We start from the raw sequence: 21,299 nt of genomic DNA on the forward strand, positions 1-21,299 counted from the left end.
TTACCAGCTAAAATCTCCAGCCTCTTGGCTCTCAGTGCTCAATCCACTCATATCTCCAGCGTGTGACCGAACTACGTGTATAACAACTCTACAGGTGACTGAGCATGCTCCAGTATAGGGCTACAGGGGTTCAGAAAGACTCACTCCGTAATTGCTGCTGCCAGCTGCTCTGGGTTGAGGTGGGGCCAGTGAGAACAAGGACCTTATGCTCTCAGTGCCCCTCCCCCCACCCTTGGCACCCAGGCAGCATGGAGGAGGAAGCTATCTGATTCAAATGCAGAGGGAACAAAATCCATACCAATGGGAGGGAAAGGAGTAGATTGGGACAAGGAGTCTAGTGAGACTGGATCTGAGGATGGAACACTGGGACTTGTTAATCAAGGAGACAGTAACCAAGGGCTAGAAGGAGAGGGGAGCCTGGGACTAGCGGGACAAAGAGACAGGGACTAGGAACCAGTCAGGGGGAAGAGGGGAGGAGAGATATCTAAAAAGGAGCTGGTGTGAGGGTAGAAATGGGATGGGGAGGAGACTGATTGGATTAGGAGCCCTGGAAAGGAGACTAGGAGCCTGTGCAGAGTGGTAGGGCAGGGGAGAGAGAGCCACGTAGCACAAAGAGCATGAAGGGGGAAACTGGGATTGGCTAGGCAAAGAGACTAGGGAGACAGAATTTGGGCAGGTAAATTTATTATGTCACTGCAAAAAAAATATTTCTATAAAAGGCTCCTAAACCTCTAGGTCTACCTAATAAAATATATTAGCTCATCTGGCTCCACATTAGACAGTACTAACTTACATGGAACCTGCCAGTGTCAGCTCTGGCTTGTGCCAAGGTGCAGGGGCAATCGATAATTTCTTCCAGGAAGTCAGGAAGGGTCTCCTCCCTCCTGTCCCATTCCAGGCACTTGGCTGTTGCCCAGGAAGCTGAGTCTTTCCTGAAGTCTTCCCCAAGGTGCCAGGCCAGTGCATGCACTGGGCTCCAGATTGATGGAACATTGCTAAAAAAGAAAAAATTTAGACCAACAGAGGAAGCATTATTTTGTCTTATTTACTGAATGCCAAATTACCTAACTATACCATCAAAACTAGAATTATGAAAACTTTACAACCTAAAGGTTTTCATTTGATAATAGTTGCTTCACTGTTACCTATAGATTTCCTGCCTCAAACCTACAGTGACATCACGCAATAACCATTCAATTATGATTAAGGCATTTTAGAGTTTGTGGTCCCCGAAACAGATCTGGTTGACCTCCCCCTATTGAACACTCAGCAGATTACTGTGAGGGAATCCAAACGCTTAATTAATCCCATGTGCCTGTAGAATGCTGGGTCTGGGCAGAATTTAAGCACTGTCCCTGGCTTTGGGCTTCTAGGCATGGTCTCCAGGTACAAACCTGACATCTGACAATCCTCTTGGCAGTGGGAACACTTCTGTCCAAATAGTCTAGGCTCTGAAACTAGTACCATCTCCCACAAGCCTCCCCAGCAGCTCTTGCACATCCCCCAGAATTCCAACAAAGGCATGTGCCTTCTGGTATGCAGTTTCACTCTTCAGCAATATGCAACAGTGAAAGCAAATAGACACATAGACAGACTTTGCACAAAATTCTAAAATACCATTACTCTTTACTTAAGACACAAAGCATGGAGATCTCAACAACATAAACATCTATATCCATTTTCCCTGCCTCAATTTCCTCATCACTCGAGAGTTCTTTGGGCATAGGCCAAAGCCATCCAGGATCCTTCCCCTCCCTGCTCCATATGACTTTTACTCCTAGGGAAATTCTGCAACAAAAAAATAAAAAAATCTGTGCACAATATTTTCAAATTCTGCATATTTTATTTGTCAAAATAACACAATATAGAAACACCAATTTAAATTATTTTTGGTCATTCATTTAAAAATACCTGTCAGCAAGTATGTCTGTAACAATACAGACAACAAAAAAGATTCAGAAAAATGTTTTTTGACAAATACATTCCTTACTAGGCACATTAATACAGAACTCTGAGTAATAATTCATTTAAACTACAATACAGAGCCATATTTTCCACACCCTCCAGAAGCACTGCAAAGGCTGGGTGGAGTCAGAGGTAATGGAGGAGCTGAGGAAGAGGGAAATAATTGCTGGGAAGGAGCCTGAGTGTGAACTTGGAGGATTGTTAGGTATGGGTGGGAAAAGCATGGAACAGGTTTTTTCGGGGTCAGGGGTGGGGACTGATAGGGAGCTTCCCCCATGCAAACCCTGGCTGACCCCAGCCGAGATCTCCCATTCAGTCAGGCACATGTGTCCCTCCACCCCCACTCAGACACCACTCCCACCATCCCCATTTAGCCCTGCACCCCCTCCCTCATCCCCATGTGTCTCTGTGTCCCCACTGAGCCACCCCTCTGTCCCTGTGTGGCCCTGCACCTCCCTCCCCATCTCCATGTTTCTCTGTGCCCCCACTCAGCCACCCCTTCCCCCTGTCCCCATGTGTGTGTGTGTCCACTCAGCCACTCCCCTTCCCCCTGTAGCTCTGCACCCCCTTCCTCCTCATCATGTGGTCCTGTACCTACAGTACCATTCAGCCCCTGCCCCAGTCTGTCCTCCCGCACTAGCCCTTATGAGTCCGTCTGTCTCCCCATAGGCCCTGTCTCCTGACCTGGCCCGACAGGCTAATGTAGTGCCAATCTTTAAAAAAGGGAAGAAGGAAGATCCTGGGAACTACAGGCCAGTCAGCCTCACCTCAGTCCCTGGAAAAATCATGGAGCAGGTCCTCAAAGAATCAATCCTGAAGCACTTGCATGAGAGGAAAGTGATCAGGAACAGCCAGCATGGATTCACCAAGGGAAGGTCATGCCTGACTAATCTAATCGCCTTTTATGATGAGATTACTGGTTCTGTGGATGAAGGGAAAGCAGTGGATGTATTGTTTCTTGACTTTACCAAAGCTTTTGACACGGTCTCCCATAGTATTCTTGTCAGCAAGTTAAGGAAGTATGGGCTGGATGAATGCACTATAAGGTGGGTAGAAAGCTGGCTAAATTGTCGGGCTCAACGGGTAGTGATCAATGGCTCCATGTCTAGTTGGCAGCCGGTATCAAGTGGAGTGCCCCAAGGGTCGGTCCTGGGGCCGGTTTTATTCAATATCTTCATAAATGATCTGGAGGATGGTGTGGATTGCACTCTCAGCAAATTTGCGGATGATGCTAAACTGGGAGGAGTGGTAGATACGCTGGAGGGGAGGGATAGGATACAGAAGGACCTAGACCAATTGGAAGATTGGGCCAAAAGGAATCTGATGAGGTTCAATAAGGATAAGTGCAGGGTCCTGCACTTAGGACGGAAGAACCCAATGCACAGCTACAGACTAGGGACCGAATGGCTAGGCAGCAGTTCTGCAGAAAAGGACCTAGGGGTGACAGTGGACGAGAAGCTGGATATGAGTCAGCAGTGTGCCCTTGTTGCCAAGAAGGCCAATGGCATTTTGGGATGTATAAGTAGGGGCATAGCGAGCAGATCAAGGGACATGATCGTTCCCCTCTATTCGACATTGGTGAGGCCTCATCTGGAGTACTGTGTCCAGTTTTGGGCCCCACACTTCAAGAAGGATGTGGATAAATTGGAGAGAGTCCAGCGAAGGGCAACAAAAATGATTAGGGGACTGGAACACATGAGTTATGAGGAGAGGCTGAGGGAGCTGGGATTGTTTAGCCTGCAGAAGAGAAGAATGAGGGGGGATTTGATAGCTGCTTTCAACTACCTGAAAGGGGGTTCCAAAGAGGATGGCTCTAGACTGTTCTCAATGGTAGCAGATGACAGAACGAGGAGTAATGGTCTCAAGTTGCAGTGGGGGAGGTTTAGATTGGATATTAGGAAAAACTTTTTCACTAAGAGGGTGGTGAAACACTGGAATGCGTTACCTAGGGAGGTGGTAGAATCTCCTTCCTTAGAGGTTTTTAAGGTCAGGCTTGACAAAGCCCTGGCTGGGATGATTTAACTGGGAATTGGTCCTGCTTTGAGCAGGGGGTTGGACTAGATGACCTTCTGGGGTCCCTTCCAACCCTGATATTCTATGATTCTATGACAGGCGCTGTGAAGAAGGCACACTCTCTCTCTTCCCTAGCTGGCTGTGAGCTGCTGCTATGTTCTATTGCCATAGCAACTTTTCAGCAGAAGCTTTTTTGTGCAAAAAATTAAAAATATGCGTGACTCATTAATTATGCACGCACACAGTGGCACAGAATTTCCCCAGGAGTAGCCTTTCATCCAGAACATAGGATCTCTGGATTCTTCTCCCTCTCATAGCTCCAAGCCCCTCTCTTTTGTAATCTCCGAACTCTGTTGTCAGGTCACTCCCTGATCAGCCGCACCATGTGATCAGACCCCTGCCAGGTAACTATTGCCAGACAACCTCTGATACCCTATTCTCTTGGTTAGGAGCCAGTCTATGGTCTACAGTGCTTCACTTTGAATAGAGAACCATATAGATCAGAGGTGGGCAAACTACAGCCCGGGAGACCGTCCTGCCCGGCCCCTGAGCTCCTGGCCTGGGAGGCTCGCCCCTGGCCCCTCCCCAGCTGTTCCCCCTCCCCCGCAGCCACGCTGCTGCGTGGGCAGCAGGGCTGCAAGCTCCTGCTGCTCTGAGTGGCCTGGGGCGGCAGCACGCATGGCGGTGGGTGGGTTGGGTAGCAGGTCCCGGGAGGCAGTCAGGGCACAGGGGGGGTGGTTAGGGGCAGGGGCGTCCCAGGGGGCAGACAGGGGACAGGGAGCAGTTGGATGGGGCAGAGGTTTTGGGGCAGTATGTGTTCGGGGAAAAGGTCGGGTTGGATAGGGCGTGGGAGTCCCGGGGGGCCTGTCAGGGGGCGGGGGTGTGGATAGGTCAGGGCAGTCAAGGTACAGGAAGCAGGGGGGGGTTTGGGGTGGGGGGTCCCAGGAGGGAGCAGTCAGGGGCCGGGAAGTGGGAGAGGGTGAATGGGGGCAGGGGCCAGGCTATTTGGGGGGCACAGACTTCCCTACCCAGCCCTTCATACAGTTTCGCACCCCGAAAAAAAAAGTTTGCCCACCCCGGATCTAGATTTAATGACCCAGTAATGTTACTCCTGTACCACTGCCCTTTGGAGTTCCAGCACAACATGGAGGTAAGAGGACAACAGAGAAGGCAAAGAAGTTGCGCATTCAAAATTGAGTTTGCAGCTTGACAGAAATACATACTGAGAATTAATAAACTCTCACACAATTCAAGAAGTGTATATATACTGCCCAAATCATCACAGTCTCAGATTAAACTGATTTTTAAATATATGTTAGTTTTTTTATTTGTTTGTTTTCATGTCATATTATCACTACAAGACAGAGTTAAAGTTCCTTGGGTGCCTAAACATGCATTTACCACCTTTAAATGTTTGGATTGCTTGTAAGTGTAACATTAGCTCTGGATTTCCTAAGTATGTAATGCCTAGTTTTGGGACAATTACACCATGACTGTACAGTTTTTACTCTTAAATTATAGATACGTAATCTCAACCATAACTATTTTAATGTTTTTTGTCTAGCGATTTTCTTATTTTAAAAAAATATTTAAAATGTCATACATGAACATTAAACAAACCCATAAGAAACCCACAGAGGATTTTACTGCGTGATATCATCAATGATTTTAAGATATGTAGTATTAATGTTAAATCATTTTAAAAAAAGTAACTTAAGGGAAAAATCACTGGCACAGCAAGGTAGGGCAATGTGACCAGAGCAAACCAGCCAGTTAAACAGAATTAATAGCTGCTTTCATTGCCAGAGCAAGGCAAAGCAGCTGAAGCGTACAGGTTAATCTGTTCCTCAATCTGCAGTTGAGCTAGAGGGTTGTATTAGTGAGTCTACCACTATGCGAAGGAGGCAGGGAGAGCCCAGTGCATGAATCCTAGTGTCTCTGTGCTTTAAGGACTCCTCCAACACTTGTTTCTCAGTTCCTCCTAGCAGGGTCACAGCTTAGTACACAGTGAAGCCCAGGCAACAGTGCCATGGGAAGCTTTTCAAGCACTGATGCCCAAGCTAGAATGGGGCCAAAGAACCTTCAAAAGAGTTGTGACAGTTGAGGCCAAATCATCTACCAATGAGAACTCCTGATCCATTATTTGGTGTTCAAGCATAAGACGAGAGGGTAGGAATAAATGGCCAGTTTTCAGAATGGAGAGAGGTAAATAGTGGTGTCCCGCAGGGATCTGTACTGGGATCAGTGCTGTTCAACATATTCATAAATGATCTGGAAAAATGGCTAAGCACTGAGGTGGCAAAATTTGCAGATGATGCAAAATTACTCAAGATAGTTAAGTGCAAAGCAGACTGCAAAAAGTTACAAAGGGATCTCACAAAACTGGGTGACTGGGCTACAAAATGGCAAATGAAATTCAATGCTGATAAATTAAAGTAATGCATATTGGAAAACATGCTCTAATCGATGTATAACATGCAGGCCATGCTGGAAAACATGATGGAAAACTTATGCTCTTATGAGAGAGCCAAGATAGTCAGTGCAACATTCACATATATGGTCCCCTTTTATCAAGCACTTCCTGAAAGCAGAGTTCTTGACATTGCCTTACAAATAAGCATACAATCATGCAATAGTGCCCTCAGTGGGAAACGATCCCAACATATGTCTTGTCTCCCTCATGCTGCTAACTCATTATAAGCAAGAGCAGTGCTGCATGCAAATTAGCCATAAAGGATGGGTGATAATCAGTTACCGCTGGTGTCACAATGGTCTCAATGAAGTTACCCAAGCTTGTCTGTAGCCTATATAATCATAACAATTAGATACAACTGATTTAACTACAACCTAATTTCTTCATAAATAGCCTCTGCACAAGATTCCAATTAATTTTAACCTATATGAAAAGTCTGCAGTGTTGGTATTATTCCATTGTTAATATCATTTGTGACCAAAAAAAGACTTTACGTAGATAATAAGTTTCTTCAGGACTAAGTTTGTAATTTATTTTCATTCAAAACCAAGTAATTTACTTACTTGTAAGTTCTCTGAAAATACACTCCATGCCCAAAGAGTAAGTAATGTAATTTGGAGAAGGATATGCTGGATTTTTTTTAATACAAAACAAAAACAATGAATCCCTACTTTAACTGCAAAAGAAAAGTCAACCTTAGGTACGGAGCCAGGACTGATGCTTCCACTATAAACAAATGCCTCTGTGTTATCTATCAGTTACTTGCCTCTGCCCATCAGAATAGTTGCTTGGACTGATTCTCAAAGCTCCAATGTCCCAGGTATTATAATCTGCTTTAGCAGGTACAGGAATGAAAGTAAATGTTCCACTATTGGGTTCTTCCTTTCCCAGGGTGTAAAGATATTTCCATTCAGCCATCCAATTCTCTGAGTAACTCTCACCTATTGAAGGAAGGTAGAAAACCCTTTTGCAAGGTGATAAAGAGCTCTTGACCACACAATGGCAATTACACTCTTTCACGTGTGTTTAAATGCAGAATAACAGTCATCAATATTATTATAAATTATTTATATTACGGTAGCATTTGCAAGCTCTAATCAAGATCAGGACCACATTGTGCTAGGCACTGTATAAACTATGAGTAAGATAATGCCCCTCCCTACACACATATACAGATTCCTGATTTACCTGTTTCTTGGTATCCCCAGACTTCTATATTGACATGTCTAGCTGGAAATGTCTGGTGCATCCATGTGACAGTCAAATTTCCTCCTGTGTTGGGTGTGCCATAGTACTGCCACTTTGTGGCATTCACTAGTGTGCTTTTTTCTGCAGCTGACACTTTGCTGTGATGTACTGCATTATGGAACAGAAGATGCTCATGTGTTAACTGCTCATTTGCTTTCTATAACACTGGAAAAGTGGTTTTATTGTAATTAAGGGGTTTGCAATATTTCTAGTATGAATCTTTCTAAATAGAGTAACTATATAAAAAGAGCCACTTACACCTTGGTCAGCATGCCAGGGCTTGCTAAGTTTGTCTCAGATGCATGCCCTACACCAGGGATCAGCAACCTTTCAGAAGTGGTGTGCCGAGTCTTCATTTATTCACTCTAATTTAAGGTTTCGCGTGCCAGTAATGCATGCTAATGTTTTTAGGTCTCTTTCTATAAGTCTTTAAAATATAACTAAACTATTGTTGTCTGTAAAGTAAATAAGGTTTTAAAATGTTTAAGAAGCTTCATTTAAAATTAAATTAAAATGCAGAGCCCCCCAGACCGGTGGCCAGGACCCGGGCAGTGAAAGTGCCACTGAAAATCAGATTGCATGCCTCCTTTGGCACGTGCCATAGGTTGCCTACCCCCTGCCCTACGCATTACCAGACCAACACAAATGAAGACCATTGTGCTACATAGGTAGCAACTCTCCCATGAAAGCCAAAAGGGAACAACCTTTGGCTAAGCTATGCTTTTAGCCCAGAATATCTGATATCAGCAACATGAAATTGTGGAACAGCCTCAGCAATTTATGAAAGTACGGAAAGCCTCTTTTCTCAAAATATAAGGTACAAGGAGTGGTGAAAGCAACTTTTCTGAGGCCAGCTAATATCACAGCCCACACAGGAAGAACAGAAATGGCCAGAGGAGAAGGGTTATCCGAGGTGAGGATATTCATAGAAGGTTAGGGTTGGAAGGGACCTCAGGAGGTCATCTAGTCCAACCCCCTGCTTGAAGCAGGACCAATCCCCAATTTTTGCTCCAGATCCCTAAATGGCCCCCTCAAGGATTGAACTCACATCCCTGGGTTTAGCAGGCCAATGCTCAAACCACTGAGCTATCCCTCCTCCCCCCAACATATGATCTGGTGACTATGTGAAAGGACATGCAAACAACAGATAGACTGATAACCTGATAACCAAGTTGCAGAGTGAGGAAATGTGAGCCCACCATCCCTGGAAATCTCAAAGGGGATGAGGCCACTTTCATACAGCAAAGGGGAGATGCAGTGGGCTCTTCCATCTTCAGAAACATAGCCACTGGTTTCAATTTCCTGCTTGAACCTGTTAATATGGAGAATATAGTCTAGCGTGGCTATTGAAGGAAGATACTCTGTGTCTTTTTTGTGTTTCATTAAGCAAACAGATACCCAATAGTCCACTGTAAGTTCCCCGTCTTTCCCATTTAGCAGTTTTACCCTCATACTTTATCATGATGGCCACCAACGCAAACATGACAAGTGACTAACAAACAATAGGGAGCATGGGGAGAAGGATGAGAGTGACAATAAGATTGCATGGTTACAATGGTTAAGAATGGCACAACTTGATGTTTCTTAATCATATAAACTTTATTTTTGATCATTTAAACAAATTCCTTGGCTAACTCTATACCCCTTAGAGCTCCCTTAACATTATTCCAAGCCTCCGTTATATACAGAGTGACCCTGGGCTCACCACTTAGTATTTATTATTCTACTCAAAATTATTAGTTCATCTCCCCTCACCCCTAAAGTATAAACCATGTGTTTAGCTCCCACAGATGATGGGTATAGAGTTAGCTACACTGGTGCAACCACTACTGTAGAATGGCAAAGCTGCTGTTTGTTCTGGTCACATTCCACTGGTACAAACAATGGCTTTGCCTGTCTACACTAGAATTCATACCAGTATAGCTATACTGTACTGGCCACCATAGGGCAAATTCCCAGTCTAAACACCACCTAATTCAATGTATGCAGACATTTACAAAATTTTGTGAATTCATACAAAATAAAATCTCCTGTTTTTTTTTTTTCCTGAAAACATTGGCAGGTGTGCTATTCTGTCCTCCCCACAAACACACATCTCCCGCAGTGTAGTGGTTCCAGAATTGCTGACATCATCACGATTCCTAAGGCTGTAAATGATCCACTTTTGGTGCTTCTGAGAAAGGAAAGGTTACACCTGGGCCTATATTCCCTGAAGTCCCAAGGGTGGAAGGGGCTCAGCTAGCACCGGCCATCTCCTGCTACTATCCAGCTACCGATGATTTACAATCTATACTAGAGCCACCATCAATGCAAAATGAGATGAAGTAGGGCTAATAGCATCCTCTTCCTCTGAATAATCAGTATATTGCCTATGTCATCTGCAGAATCTTCACTGGCCCTAAGAAAAAGGATTCTACCTCCCATCTCACATCCCACAGCAAGATGTACTAACTGGACTTTTGGTCATTTCCCATTTGTTCTATTCTTGCACTGGAAAATTCTTATTTATTTATACATAACAGATGCACTTAGAATGTTTCCAGATACAAAATAAAAATCTCTGACAGAACTCCCATTCACAAAACTGGCTGTTTCTATATATACAAGGAATAAATAAAAGGCCCATGATTTTATAATAAAGTAATCCCACAAAATTCAGTTTTCTTATGAGAACATACAATTCTGGAGTATTCCTGAACTCTTAGAGAACAGACCAGTTCTTGGATGGACACGCCTATGAACTGACAAGAGATCAGGAGGATACTGGCAGTTTTAGGGAACAGGAATAAATTTGCACTCTTGTCTATAGGAGTCCTGTTCTACTCCACTTACCCACTCCTGGAAACACTCACTGACCTCAGATGTGTGCACCCCCATGCAGCAGCACAACTAAAATCACACAGCTCACCTGCAGCTCACAGCAGAGGAGGCATTAAAAGTCACATTTAAAATCTCAAAGTCCTTGCCTCCCATAAGGGAGCCCGAGGATGGAGAGATCTGCAGACAGAATTCACTGTAATCAGAACAGCAAATCCCCAGGGACTTGCAGGCCCTCTGGCACGAGCAGTTAACTAGTTCCTCCCCACATCGATGTGAACAAGAATCTTGGGCTCCTATTAAAAAAACAAAACACAAAACAAACTGGAATTACCTTGCACAGCTTCAGACCCTCTATAAGAAACAATAAAGCCTGGAAAAACCAACAAGTAGGTTCCTTACCTAAAGGAACACTAGCAGATAATTTAGATTTAGGACCTGATACTCTAGTGAAGTAAGTCTGCTTTATCCTGAGCACGAAGTAGCCTTAAACCTAGTATAATCGGCAACTAGTAGTTTCCTCTTGCCTGGAAGAATCCCCTGGTGGCATAGAATTTCTACACCAAACCTCATCCTGTCTCCCACCTAGCACAAGGGGAGTGGCTGGGGAAAACTGGGTGTGGCTGGCATCCTTACAGCTCTGTGATTACCAATTTCCAGAACAGTCTCTTGGGGGCTGTAGGCAGCTAGCATAGCTCTAGGTCAGGGGTGGGCAAACTTTTTGGCCTGAGGGCCACATCGGGTTTCCAAAATTGTATGGAGGGCCGGTTAAGGGAGGCTGAGCCTCCCCAAACAGCCAGGTGTGGCCTGGCCCCCGCCCCTATCCGACCCCCCCCGCTTCTCGCCCCCTGACTGCCCCCCCAGGACTCCTTCCCCATCCAAACCCCCTGTTCCCTGTCCCCTGACGGACTCCCGGGACCCCTGCCCCATCCCCTGACCGCCCCTGGACCCTCCCCCTCTGACTGCCCCTCGCCGCCCCATCCAACCCCTCATCTCATTCCTGACTGCCCCCCCCGGGACCCCTGCCCCCATTCAACCCCCTTGTTCCCCGCCCTCTGACCGCCCTGACCCCTATCCACACCCCTACCCCCTGACCACCACCCTGAACTCCCCTGCCCTCTATCCAACCCCCCCTGCTCCCTGCCCCCTTACCTCACTGCCTAGAGCACCAGTGGCTGGTGGTGCTACAGCCACGCTGCCCAGAGCGCCAGGACAGGCAGCCGCGCTGCCCGGCTGGAGCCAGCCACACCATGCAGCACAGAGCACCGGATCAGGCTGCGGCTCTGCAACTGCGCAGCCGCCCAGAGATTTGGAGGGGAATCAGCAGTGGACAGGCCGTGGGCTAGCCTCCTGGGCCAGGAGCTCAGGGGCCAGGCAGGAGGGTCCCGTGGGCCGTAGTTTGCCCACCTCTGCTCTAGGTACTCTGCTCTGATTCGTGGCAGGTCAAAAGCAGTCCCAGATTCTTAAAAGTGGCTTAAAATCACCTCCTTTCCCAATCTGTCCCTTAAAATTTAGTTTGGTTTAAAAAAAAGTTTTCAAAGTACTGGGCAGGAGCAGGAGTCACTTTTAATCCCCCGGTGATGGAGGCAAGGTGAGAGGAGGTGGGGATGAAGACCACCTGCTTCCAGTTAGAATCATAGAATATCAGAGTTGGAAGGGACCTCAGGAGGTCATCTAGTCCAACCCCCTGCTCAAAGCAGGACCAGTCCCCAGTGTTTGCCCCAGATCCCTAAATGGCCCCCTCAAGGATTGAACTCACAACCCTGGGTTTAGCAGGCCAATGCTCAAACCACTGAGCTATCCCTCCCCAGTTCATCCTGCTTCCTTCAGAAAAATAAATATCTATTTGTCAACTCTTTCTTTTTTGCAGAGTGGGTGGGAAAGAAAAATCTGCTGGCCCAGCAGGCAAGATGGGGACAAAAGTGTCACCAGTTGAGCAGTATAGGAAATGTTCTCTCCATAAAACTCTTTTCCTGATAGAGGAGGTCCTTCCTACTGTTTCCCCATTTCCTCCTGGTGATTAATTCAGCCCATGGTGAACCTTTTTTATCTGCCAGCTACCTTCCATACTGTTATCCATGAAGTAGTGTTGATAAGGCTGGGGATTCTAGCAGAGATAGGTGGAGTTATTCTAATGTGGCTCCAGTTTTTCCTTTAGAGAGGTTCCAATTTATCCAGCCTCATGTCTTATCACATCACTTACACCTCCTCTGTTTTGACAATGGCAGTTTCCACCACCTGTTGTCTGTTTATTTGAGTGAGAAAAGTATGAAAGTCTGCCTATTCTTCTTGCCTACCTACAAAACACAAACTCATGAAGATTATCTCAGGATAAAAGTTAGGAACAGTCAAGCATCTACTAATCTGGCTCCTAAAATCCAAAGATTATGCACCCATTGGACTCACAAGCTAAGCATTCCCCCACCTATCTTGTCTTTAGGCCTGATCCAGTAGACAAGTTCAGAGCATGTCCAAACCCCAACAAAACATATGGAGGAGATAGTGCTTCCTTATAATCTTTAGCCCAGTGGTTAGAACATTCACTCAGGATGTGGGACACCTCTGTTCAAATCCTCCTTCTGCCTGATGTGGAGCAGAGATTTGGACTTTGATCTCCCTCATCCCAGGAGTGTGCCCTCATCCCTGGGGTAGTTTGGGGTGGGCCACTGTCAATCACTCCTATGGAAGTTGTTCCACGGTGTATAAATATATAACTATTCATAGGAGCAGTGGGACTGAAACCTGGGTCTCCCACCTCCCAGACAAGTGCCCTAATCACTGGGCTATAGACATTCTCACACTCTTTCCGGTCCAGTGAACATTTAATTATTTATAGAGAGATTCATACAGACTCACCCCAGAATGTGCAGTGATTACGGCATGCTGCAGGTAGGTAGGAGACCCAAATTCAAATCTCAGCTCCACATCAAGCAGATGGGAGATTTCAAATTTGGGTCTCCCACATGCTGGCAAGTATCAGAGGGGTAGCCATGTTAGTCTGGATATGTAAAAGCGGCAAAGAGTCCTGTGGCACCTTATAGACTAACAGACGTCTTGGAGCATAAGCTTTCTTGGGTGAATGCCCACTTCGTCAGATGCATGTAGTGGAAATTTCCAGAGGCAGGTACAAATAGGCAAGCAAGTTCTTGTCTATAAGGTGCCACAGGACTCTTTGCCAAATGCTGGGTGAACACTGGTATAAAGGTTATAAGGGGGCACTAATAACTTCTCCACTTTTTGTTGAAAAAGGAACTGTAGCTTAATTAATAGATTGGTATATTGATTAACCTCTTTGAGCACAGTGGTCAATAAAGGTTCAGTTTCTTGAGGACTGTAGCATCAGGAATATTATCATCAGTACCGCTAAAATTAGAGACCCTAGGGGCACACGAAAAACAACTGCAATTTATGTCAAGTCCCCTTATTAGCACATCCACTAAACAGACAAACAATCCCACAAACACTGCAATATAACAGCAGATAGAGTGAGAGAGAGAGAGAGAGAGTACCAAGTGCTTAGCTCTATGACTAGCATCACTCACATCTCACATTTCCTGCTGGGGGACCACGGACTGTCGGTAATTATCTTCCTCATCATCATCTTTATTGTCATCACCATCACCACCAGTGGTTGTCATCCTAGCATCTGCCAGGCAACACTTTATATCCTGGGTTATGCTTACACCTATGAAGCCTCATACATATGGATATGGGTTCCAATCCCTTTTTCCACACCCCACTAATTTAGGGGTTCCCCACTTTTCATTGGTTATTCCCTTAGTTCCCCTTACTCTCGTTAACATCTATGTCAATGAGTTAACAAAGCAACTTGAGGTTATTACTATGGGGCATCTTGCAGTACTAACTGGCACACTGTGGTGTACTTTCCAGCCTATTGCTGCACAGTTTCCAGAACATCGTCACTTACTATAATTTTACACTTTACTGGTACAGGGTAATCGTTTGGTCAACTAGTTGTACTAGCCTGTTTCATGCCTAAGGCCTTGTGGGCCTAAACTGAATATTTTATAGGCCTGTAGGTCCTATGTTATAACACTAATTATTATATTTCACCTCTATATCCTAAATATACTTAATATATTTTATTCTTGGCTACAGAAAAATCTAGTTGAGGAATCTAAATCCAGGAGAAGGTTCACAGCTATGAATCCCAAGTGATTCACAGTGGAAATAAGTCTCTTCCTGAAGCCTGGAGTTAGGCACTTAACTCAGCATTTCTATCAGGTAGCTTAGACAGTTCAATACTTGGTGTGCAGATTTTTGTGAATCCCATTCTTGGGTGCCCAACGCTCCCCTGCATTATATAGGGAGCTAGGTGCCTAAATCAAGATTGCAAACTCCACTTGGTAGAAGGGTGCTTAAAAGTTAGGTCTTGCAATGCTGAGTGCTATAGTGCCTATGTTTCCCTTGTGAATCCCACCCTAAAAGAAAGTATGACTGCCATAAGTCACATCCTGTTCTGGAATGCAGACCCTATAACATGTTTGATGACATGTCATTGGATAGCAGCTTGAAATTAATTTTCAGAATAGTGAAAGCAAACACTAACTCCAGATGGAAAACTAAAAGTAATTGTACATTGTTACTAACAAGTTAAAACAATATCAGGGAATTGCCTCACAGTAAAAACCATTTCCATTAGCTTACCATTCATCTGACTTTGCAGAAATACAAATATCTTCTTCTATAAAAATTTATAAAACTCCCCTATTTACAAAAGAGTATAGGTGTCCAAAAACACTCACCTTCCCTCTGATGAGCAATATTGCAGAAAATGAGGAAAGAGGCACAGATGCCAGTCAGTTTCATGCTTTGCTCTAGATGCTCAGGGATTATTGATTCCGGGGTTGTTTTTTCTCCTGATAGGCACAACGTCTTTTCAGAAACACTTCTTCAGAAATAACTGATTTCCTCAGAGTTCAAAGGTTCCTTGAAAATAACTGAGACGAAACAAACTGTTGGTGATGTTCCCTTCTAGAGGCCATACCTACTTATAACAAAGGTCCAAGCAGAAAAGTATAGAAACGCAAACGCAGCAGATGCCCTTGTTGCAGTACAGTAACTCCTCGCTTAACATTGTAGTTAAGGACAGGCAGGGGAGGAAAGGTGGAGGAGTTGCACTCTATGTAAGAGAGCAGTATGATTGCTCAGAGCTCCAGAATGAAACTGGAGAAAAACCTGTTAAGAGTGTTAGGGTTAAGTTTAGAGGCGAGAGCAACAAGGCTGATGTTGTGGTGGGCGTCTGCTATAGATCACCAGACCAGGAGGATGAGATAGACAAGGCTTTCTTTGGACAACTAACAAAAGTTTCCAGATCACAGGCCCTGGTTCTCATGGGGGACTTCAATCACCCTGACATTTGTTGGGAGAGCAATACAGCAGTGCACAGACAATCCAGGAAGTTTTTGGAGAGTGTTAGAGACAACTTCCTGGTTCAAGTGCTGGTGGAACCAACTAGGGGCCATACTCCTCTTGACCTGCTGGTCACAAACAGGGAAGAATTGGTAGGGGAAGTAGAAGTGGGTGGCAACCTGGGTGACTATGAGATGATCGAGTTCAGGATCCTGACAAAAGGAAGAAAGGAGAGCAGCAGAATACATACCCTCAACTTCAGAAAAGCAGACTGACTCCCTCAGGGAACTGATGGGCAGAATCCCCTGGGAGGCTAATATGAGGGGGAAAGGAGTCCAGAAGAGCTGGCTGTATTTTAAAGAAGCCTTATTGAGGGTGCAGGAACAAACCATTCCAGTGTGCAGAAAGAATAGCAAATATGGCAGGCGACCAGGTTGGCTTAACAGATAAATCTTCAGTGAGTTTAAACACAAAAAGGAAGCTTAGAAGAAGTGGAAACTTGGACAGATGACTAGGGAGGAGTATAAAGATATTGCTTGAGCTTGCAGGGGTGTAATCAGGAAGGCCAAAGCACAATTGGAGTTACAGCTAGCAAGGGATGTGAAGTGTAACAAGAAGGGTTTCTACAGGTATGTTAGCAAAAAGAAAAAGGTCAGCGAAAGTGTGAGACCCTTAATGAATGGAGGAGGCAACCTAGTGACAGATGATGTGGAAAAAGCTGAAGTACTCTGCTTTTTTTGCCTCGGTCTTCACAGACAAGGTCACCTCCCAAACTGCTGTCCAGGGCAACACACTATAGGGAGGAGGTGAGCAGCCCTCAGTGGTGAAAGAACAGGTTAAGGACTATTTTGAAAAGCTGGACATGCACAAGTCCAAGGGTCTGGATCTAATGCATCCGAGGGTGCTGAGGGAATTGGCTGATGTGATTGCAGAGCCATTGGCCATTATCTTTGAAAACTCGTGGCGATCTGGGGAAGTCCCGGATGACTGGAAAAAGGCTAATGTAGTGCCCATCTTTAAAAAAGAGAAGAAGAAGGATCCTGGGAACTACAGGCCAGTCAGCCTCACCTCAGTCCCTGGAAAAATCATGGAGCAGGTCCTCAAGGAATCAACTCTGAAGCACTTAGAGGAGAGGAAAGTGATCAGGAAGAGTCAGCATGGATTCACCAAGGGCAAGCCAGTGTGTAGGCTCCGGTGACTGACGTCTGGATTCCAGTGACCAGCGATGGGGTTGTGGAGACCTCAGTTGGGGCTCCGGCGACTGATGCCACTCCGAGGATTGGTGCTGGAACTCCGGGGAGCGCCGAGGCTCTGGGGAGCGGCACCCGTGAACCAGCACTTTTCAGGTGACCACTGTCGGAGTTCTGGGGACCAGCGGCATGCCTGCGGCCTGTTATCACAGATCCAGTGACCAATGTATGGATCTCAGAGATTGGTGCCTGGGGCTTGGCAATCACTAGGAACCTATCGAGTCGCTGTGGGCTTGCAGTTCGGGACATGGCTCTGGTCCTGTTGAGCAGGCTAGGGTACGGTGCCATGGGGGTGATTTGTGCAGGGGAGCCATTGAGGGCTTTCCCCTAGAAACGGGTGGGCGGGAGGGATCCTTAGGCCTCTCTTCCCGAGAAATAGGTGTCACCGGGAAGGAGAAGATGTCTTTGGCTGCCTGAAAGGCTTCTGGGGTGGATGGCACCATGAGGTATCATGTGCGTCTATCACTCCCTGGGGTAGGAGGCAGGTCGCGGGATGGACTAGGCCCAATAGACGAAGCTGCCGTGTGGCTACGCTCCGGCGAGATGGCCCGACTCAGTCCAGGCTCCTCTTCTCCCTTGTCCTTACCTTTATGGAACCCCAGGTAGCGTCCCCTTCCGGCATGCTTCTTGTGCCTTTTGGCCAGTACCAGTGAAAAGAATCGGTGCCAGGGGGGCACACTTCATGTCAATGTCAAAGTACTTGGCACCGAGTCTGTATATGCCAGCTCTGAGGCCACTGCAAGAGCAGACTTTATGAGGAGCATGCGGAGTCTGATGTCTCTCTCCTATCTGGTCTGGGGCTTGAATCTCTTGCAGATTCAGCACTTCTCATGAATGTGAGACTCACCCAGACACTTTAAACAACTAAGATATGGATCGCTGATCGGCATAGGCTTCTTGCAGGGATCCCATGGCTTGAAGCCCGGGAAGCTGGGCCTGCCCTGTCCCCGAGTTAAGACCCTCAGGGGACTAAGAATGATAACTAAGTACACTAACACTATAAAGAAACTGATAACTACGTACAACTATTTACACAATAAAAGTTCAAAGTACCACTGAAAGGGAAATCCTTTGATAAGCAAGGGGAGCATTTCAGCACTGAGACTGGCGGTAAGAAGGAACTGAGGGAGGGAGCCGGCAAAGTCAGAGGACGCCAGAGCCAGTCCCCTATGGATACCACTGAGGAAAAAACTTCCGGCACTGGTGCATGTGGCAAGCACATAAACCTACAATAGAATAGACATGAGCAATCACTTGAAGAAGGAGGTTGAGAACACCTGCCTTAAACCCACCCTATCCCAGTATTGTACAGTCAAATCAGCACTGCACAACAACCCAACCCTAGGCTCTTACTCCATCACCCATACCTCAACGAGAGATAAGATATATATTTCCTTCTTATCCGTTTCTCCTGGCACCGGCAATACTCTGTATGACCTCCCTCACCATGCAGCCCTTCAACTGGTGAATGAAGACCAGAATCTGCACTGACAAGGAGGCTTAGGGTCAGTGATACACAGCGGGGCACCCTCCTTCTACAAGTAGCTCATGGGTGGGCTAGGAAGGATGTGGCTGTGTCCTCTCTATCCCAACTCGACTACATGGTTGAAACTGAATGGACTATGGGTTCCACCCTATCCCTAGAAGCATTCAGTTGCCGACACCAATGAGTTAGCGGGATGAACGTGCAAACGGTTGCATAACTATGACAGAGGCCAAGAGAGTTCTAGGTCTGAAAAGCTGAGGGAGGAGATGGCTGCACCCAGGTACTATGGTGATGGGGACCATTAAGGTACCCAGATAGAATATACAGTAGAGAAAGACAAAAGGGAGCAACTGAGGGAGGATGTGACTGACAAGGGCAGATGAGGGGCAATAAACTATCCTCAGGAGTCCCAGACTGGGAAACCCCTGAATAACAGGCACTGAAATTGCCAACATCCTCTCTGGAGCTGTGCCAATCAGAGACCAACATAGAGGGAAAGAAGAGTCACCACCATAGGGCAGCGCTGTGTTTCCCTACCCCAAGCTAGTCAGTCAAGGGGGAGACAAAGGGCAGTGTCATGGTGGCCCCTCCCTACAAGCCAGATGGGATAGGACGCCATCTTTCCTGTTAGCAGAGAGGGTGCTCCCTCCCAACTACCCCTTATTCTGACCTTGGTTGGACCACAGACACCAACCAGACTCCAACCCCACACCTCAGTGTCACTTCTCCAGAGAAGGTGCTTCTGCAGTAGCTCTGCCCACAGGTCCCCCATGGGGCCTTGGCCTTCAGGGCCTTGATTAGGCATCACCTTTCCTGTGCTCTCTAGCGGGCCTGGGTGGGTCTGTACCAGGACACAGGGCCCATCTCGTAACTAAGGCTGTGAGTTTGTCACAGAGGTCACAGATTCCGTGATTTCTGCAGCAGCTGATGCGGCTAGCCTGGGCACCACCTGAGCAGCCCTGGGCCAGCTGCACAGGCCGCTGCTGGGTCAGCTTCAGGCTGCCACGTCCCCCACACAGGAGCGGCGGTGGTCACAGGATGCCGTGTCTGCTCTCCTGCAGCAGTGGGGTTCCTGCCCACTTCCCCCCGAGCACCTGTGGCGACCCCAAGCTGCCCCTGCCCCAGAGTACCCAAGATTTAGTCTGGAGTATATAGTACAAGTCATGGACAGGTCATGAATTTTTGTTTACTGCCCATGACCTGTCTATAACTTTTACTAAAAATACCAGTGACTAAAACATAGTCTCATGGGGGCCAAGTGGGTCCAAACTGGGGGTTTCACAGCTCAGGCACTGAAGATGGAGAAAAAGGAGGAATTGGTGTTCAAAGCCCCCCCCCATCTATCCACGGGTCCCTCTCTTACTCATGGGCCCCCCCATCTCCACTTGCACACCTCACCCCCCCCCCATCCTCCCATATACCCAGTCCGCTCAGCTCACTCTCTCTCTCTCATGCACAACCCCCACAGGTACCTCACCCCTCAATCCTCCTGTCTATCCATGCAGCCCCCCATCCTGCTATGTCCCCACCCCCATGGGCCCCCCATCCTGTTCCCCCACCTCAGCCCCGCCCCAGGCACCTTACCCCTCAGTCCTCCCACCTACCCACAGGGCCCTCATCCTGCTTCCCAACCCCACCCCCGTACCTCACTCCCCAATCCTCCCACCTACCCACAGGACCCCCCAACCTGCTCCCCTGCCTCAGCCCCCCTGCCCAGCACCTCACGCCCCAATCTTCTCATCTACCCACAGGCCTCCTCCCCTGCTCCTCCCTAGCTCCCCTAGGTACCTGACCCCCCAATTCTCCCACCTACCCACAGGCCCCCCATCCTGCTCCCCAACTCCAGCACCTCACCGCTCTATCCTGTCATCTATCAATGGGACCCCCATTCTGATCTCTCACCCCACCAGTCCCAGGCACCTTTACCCCCCAATCCTCTCACCTGCCCTCGCGCCCCATTCCCAAACCTTAGGACGCTGCCCTGGAAAGGGCGGGTTTTCACCAATCTGTATAGCACGAAAGTGACGTTACTAGGGGAGACCCAACGTCCGTTCGGTACGTCAGTCGAGGCCACACCACGGCGCTGAAAAGCCGGGGTAGAGGAAAGGGATGAAGTAGTGCATTGTGGTAAATGTGGTCCAAACCTCTCCCGCCTCTATCTCCCATGAGTCCCTGCGGTCCCATTTTCCCCCGCCTCTATCTCTTATCGGTCGTCGCAGGGTCCACTCATGGCCTCCCTTTTCAAGGGCGGGGGCGCTGCGAGGTCGGAAGCGTACGTGGCAGTGGCCGTGACAGGCTGTGCAGTGACGAGTGGCGCCGCCATCAGAAGAAGGTCAGAGGAGCAGGAGGCTCCGATCTCACGGCGAGGGGGCCCATGACCTCACCAGCCTCAGTGCACCACGGGAATTGTAGTCCCCAATCTGGTCCACCTGAGCGGGTAACCCGCATCCCTAATCTCCGCTAGTGACCCATTCTTAATACTCTCCAGGCTTTCTTCCCGACTCTGCACCAGCTCCCCCAGTTACAGAACCGAAGCAACGTCTGGTTAATCTTTCCACTTGGCCAGTATTAGAACAAATACCGCCGCCACTTCCGGTCACTGTTCTCAGTCGGGCCCTATTAGAGAACTCCTAGGCCAACCTAACTTCCGGTCAATGTTCGCGGAAGGACATTA

The 21,299-nt window shown here is 47.3% G+C and overlaps 1 protein-coding gene across 21 annotated transcripts in view; it reads right to left on the minus strand.

Annotated features, from left to right (window-relative positions):
• Positions 1 to 20,959, minus strand: part of KREMEN1 (kringle containing transmembrane protein 1) — a 150,653-nt gene extending 129,694 nt beyond the window's left edge. For 4 of the 21 annotated variants that reach the window (XM_073312968.2, XM_073312964.2, XM_073312965.2 and 1 more), the window contains exons 1-7: positions 20,568 to 20,958; positions 15,283 to 15,477; positions 10,608 to 10,812; positions 8,860 to 9,011; positions 7,640 to 7,807; positions 7,218 to 7,392; positions 794 to 995 (exon numbers count right to left, since the gene is read on the minus strand). In XM_073312968.2, the coding sequence (XP_073169069.2) occupies positions 794 to 995; positions 7,218 to 7,392; positions 7,640 to 7,807; positions 8,860 to 9,011; positions 10,608 to 10,812; positions 15,283 to 15,346 (966 nt within the window). In that variant the 5' untranslated portion in view covers positions 15,347 to 15,477; positions 20,568 to 20,958. Of the gene's footprint in view, positions 1 to 793; positions 996 to 7,217; positions 7,393 to 7,639; positions 7,808 to 7,957; positions 8,824 to 8,859; positions 9,012 to 10,607; positions 10,813 to 15,282; positions 15,478 to 20,567 lie in introns of those variants that run through there. The other 17 variants (XM_073312980.1, XM_073312979.2, XM_073312975.1 and 14 more) reach the window with 10 other exon arrangements.
• Between the last annotated feature and the right edge of the window lie 340 nt (positions 20,960 to 21,299).

Source organism: Lepidochelys kempii, chromosome 15, assembly GCF_965140285.1.
Source record: "Lepidochelys kempii isolate rLepKem1 chromosome 15, rLepKem1.hap1, whole genome shotgun sequence".
NCBI classification, from domain to species: domain Eukaryota; kingdom Metazoa; phylum Chordata; order Testudines; family Cheloniidae; genus Lepidochelys; species Lepidochelys kempii.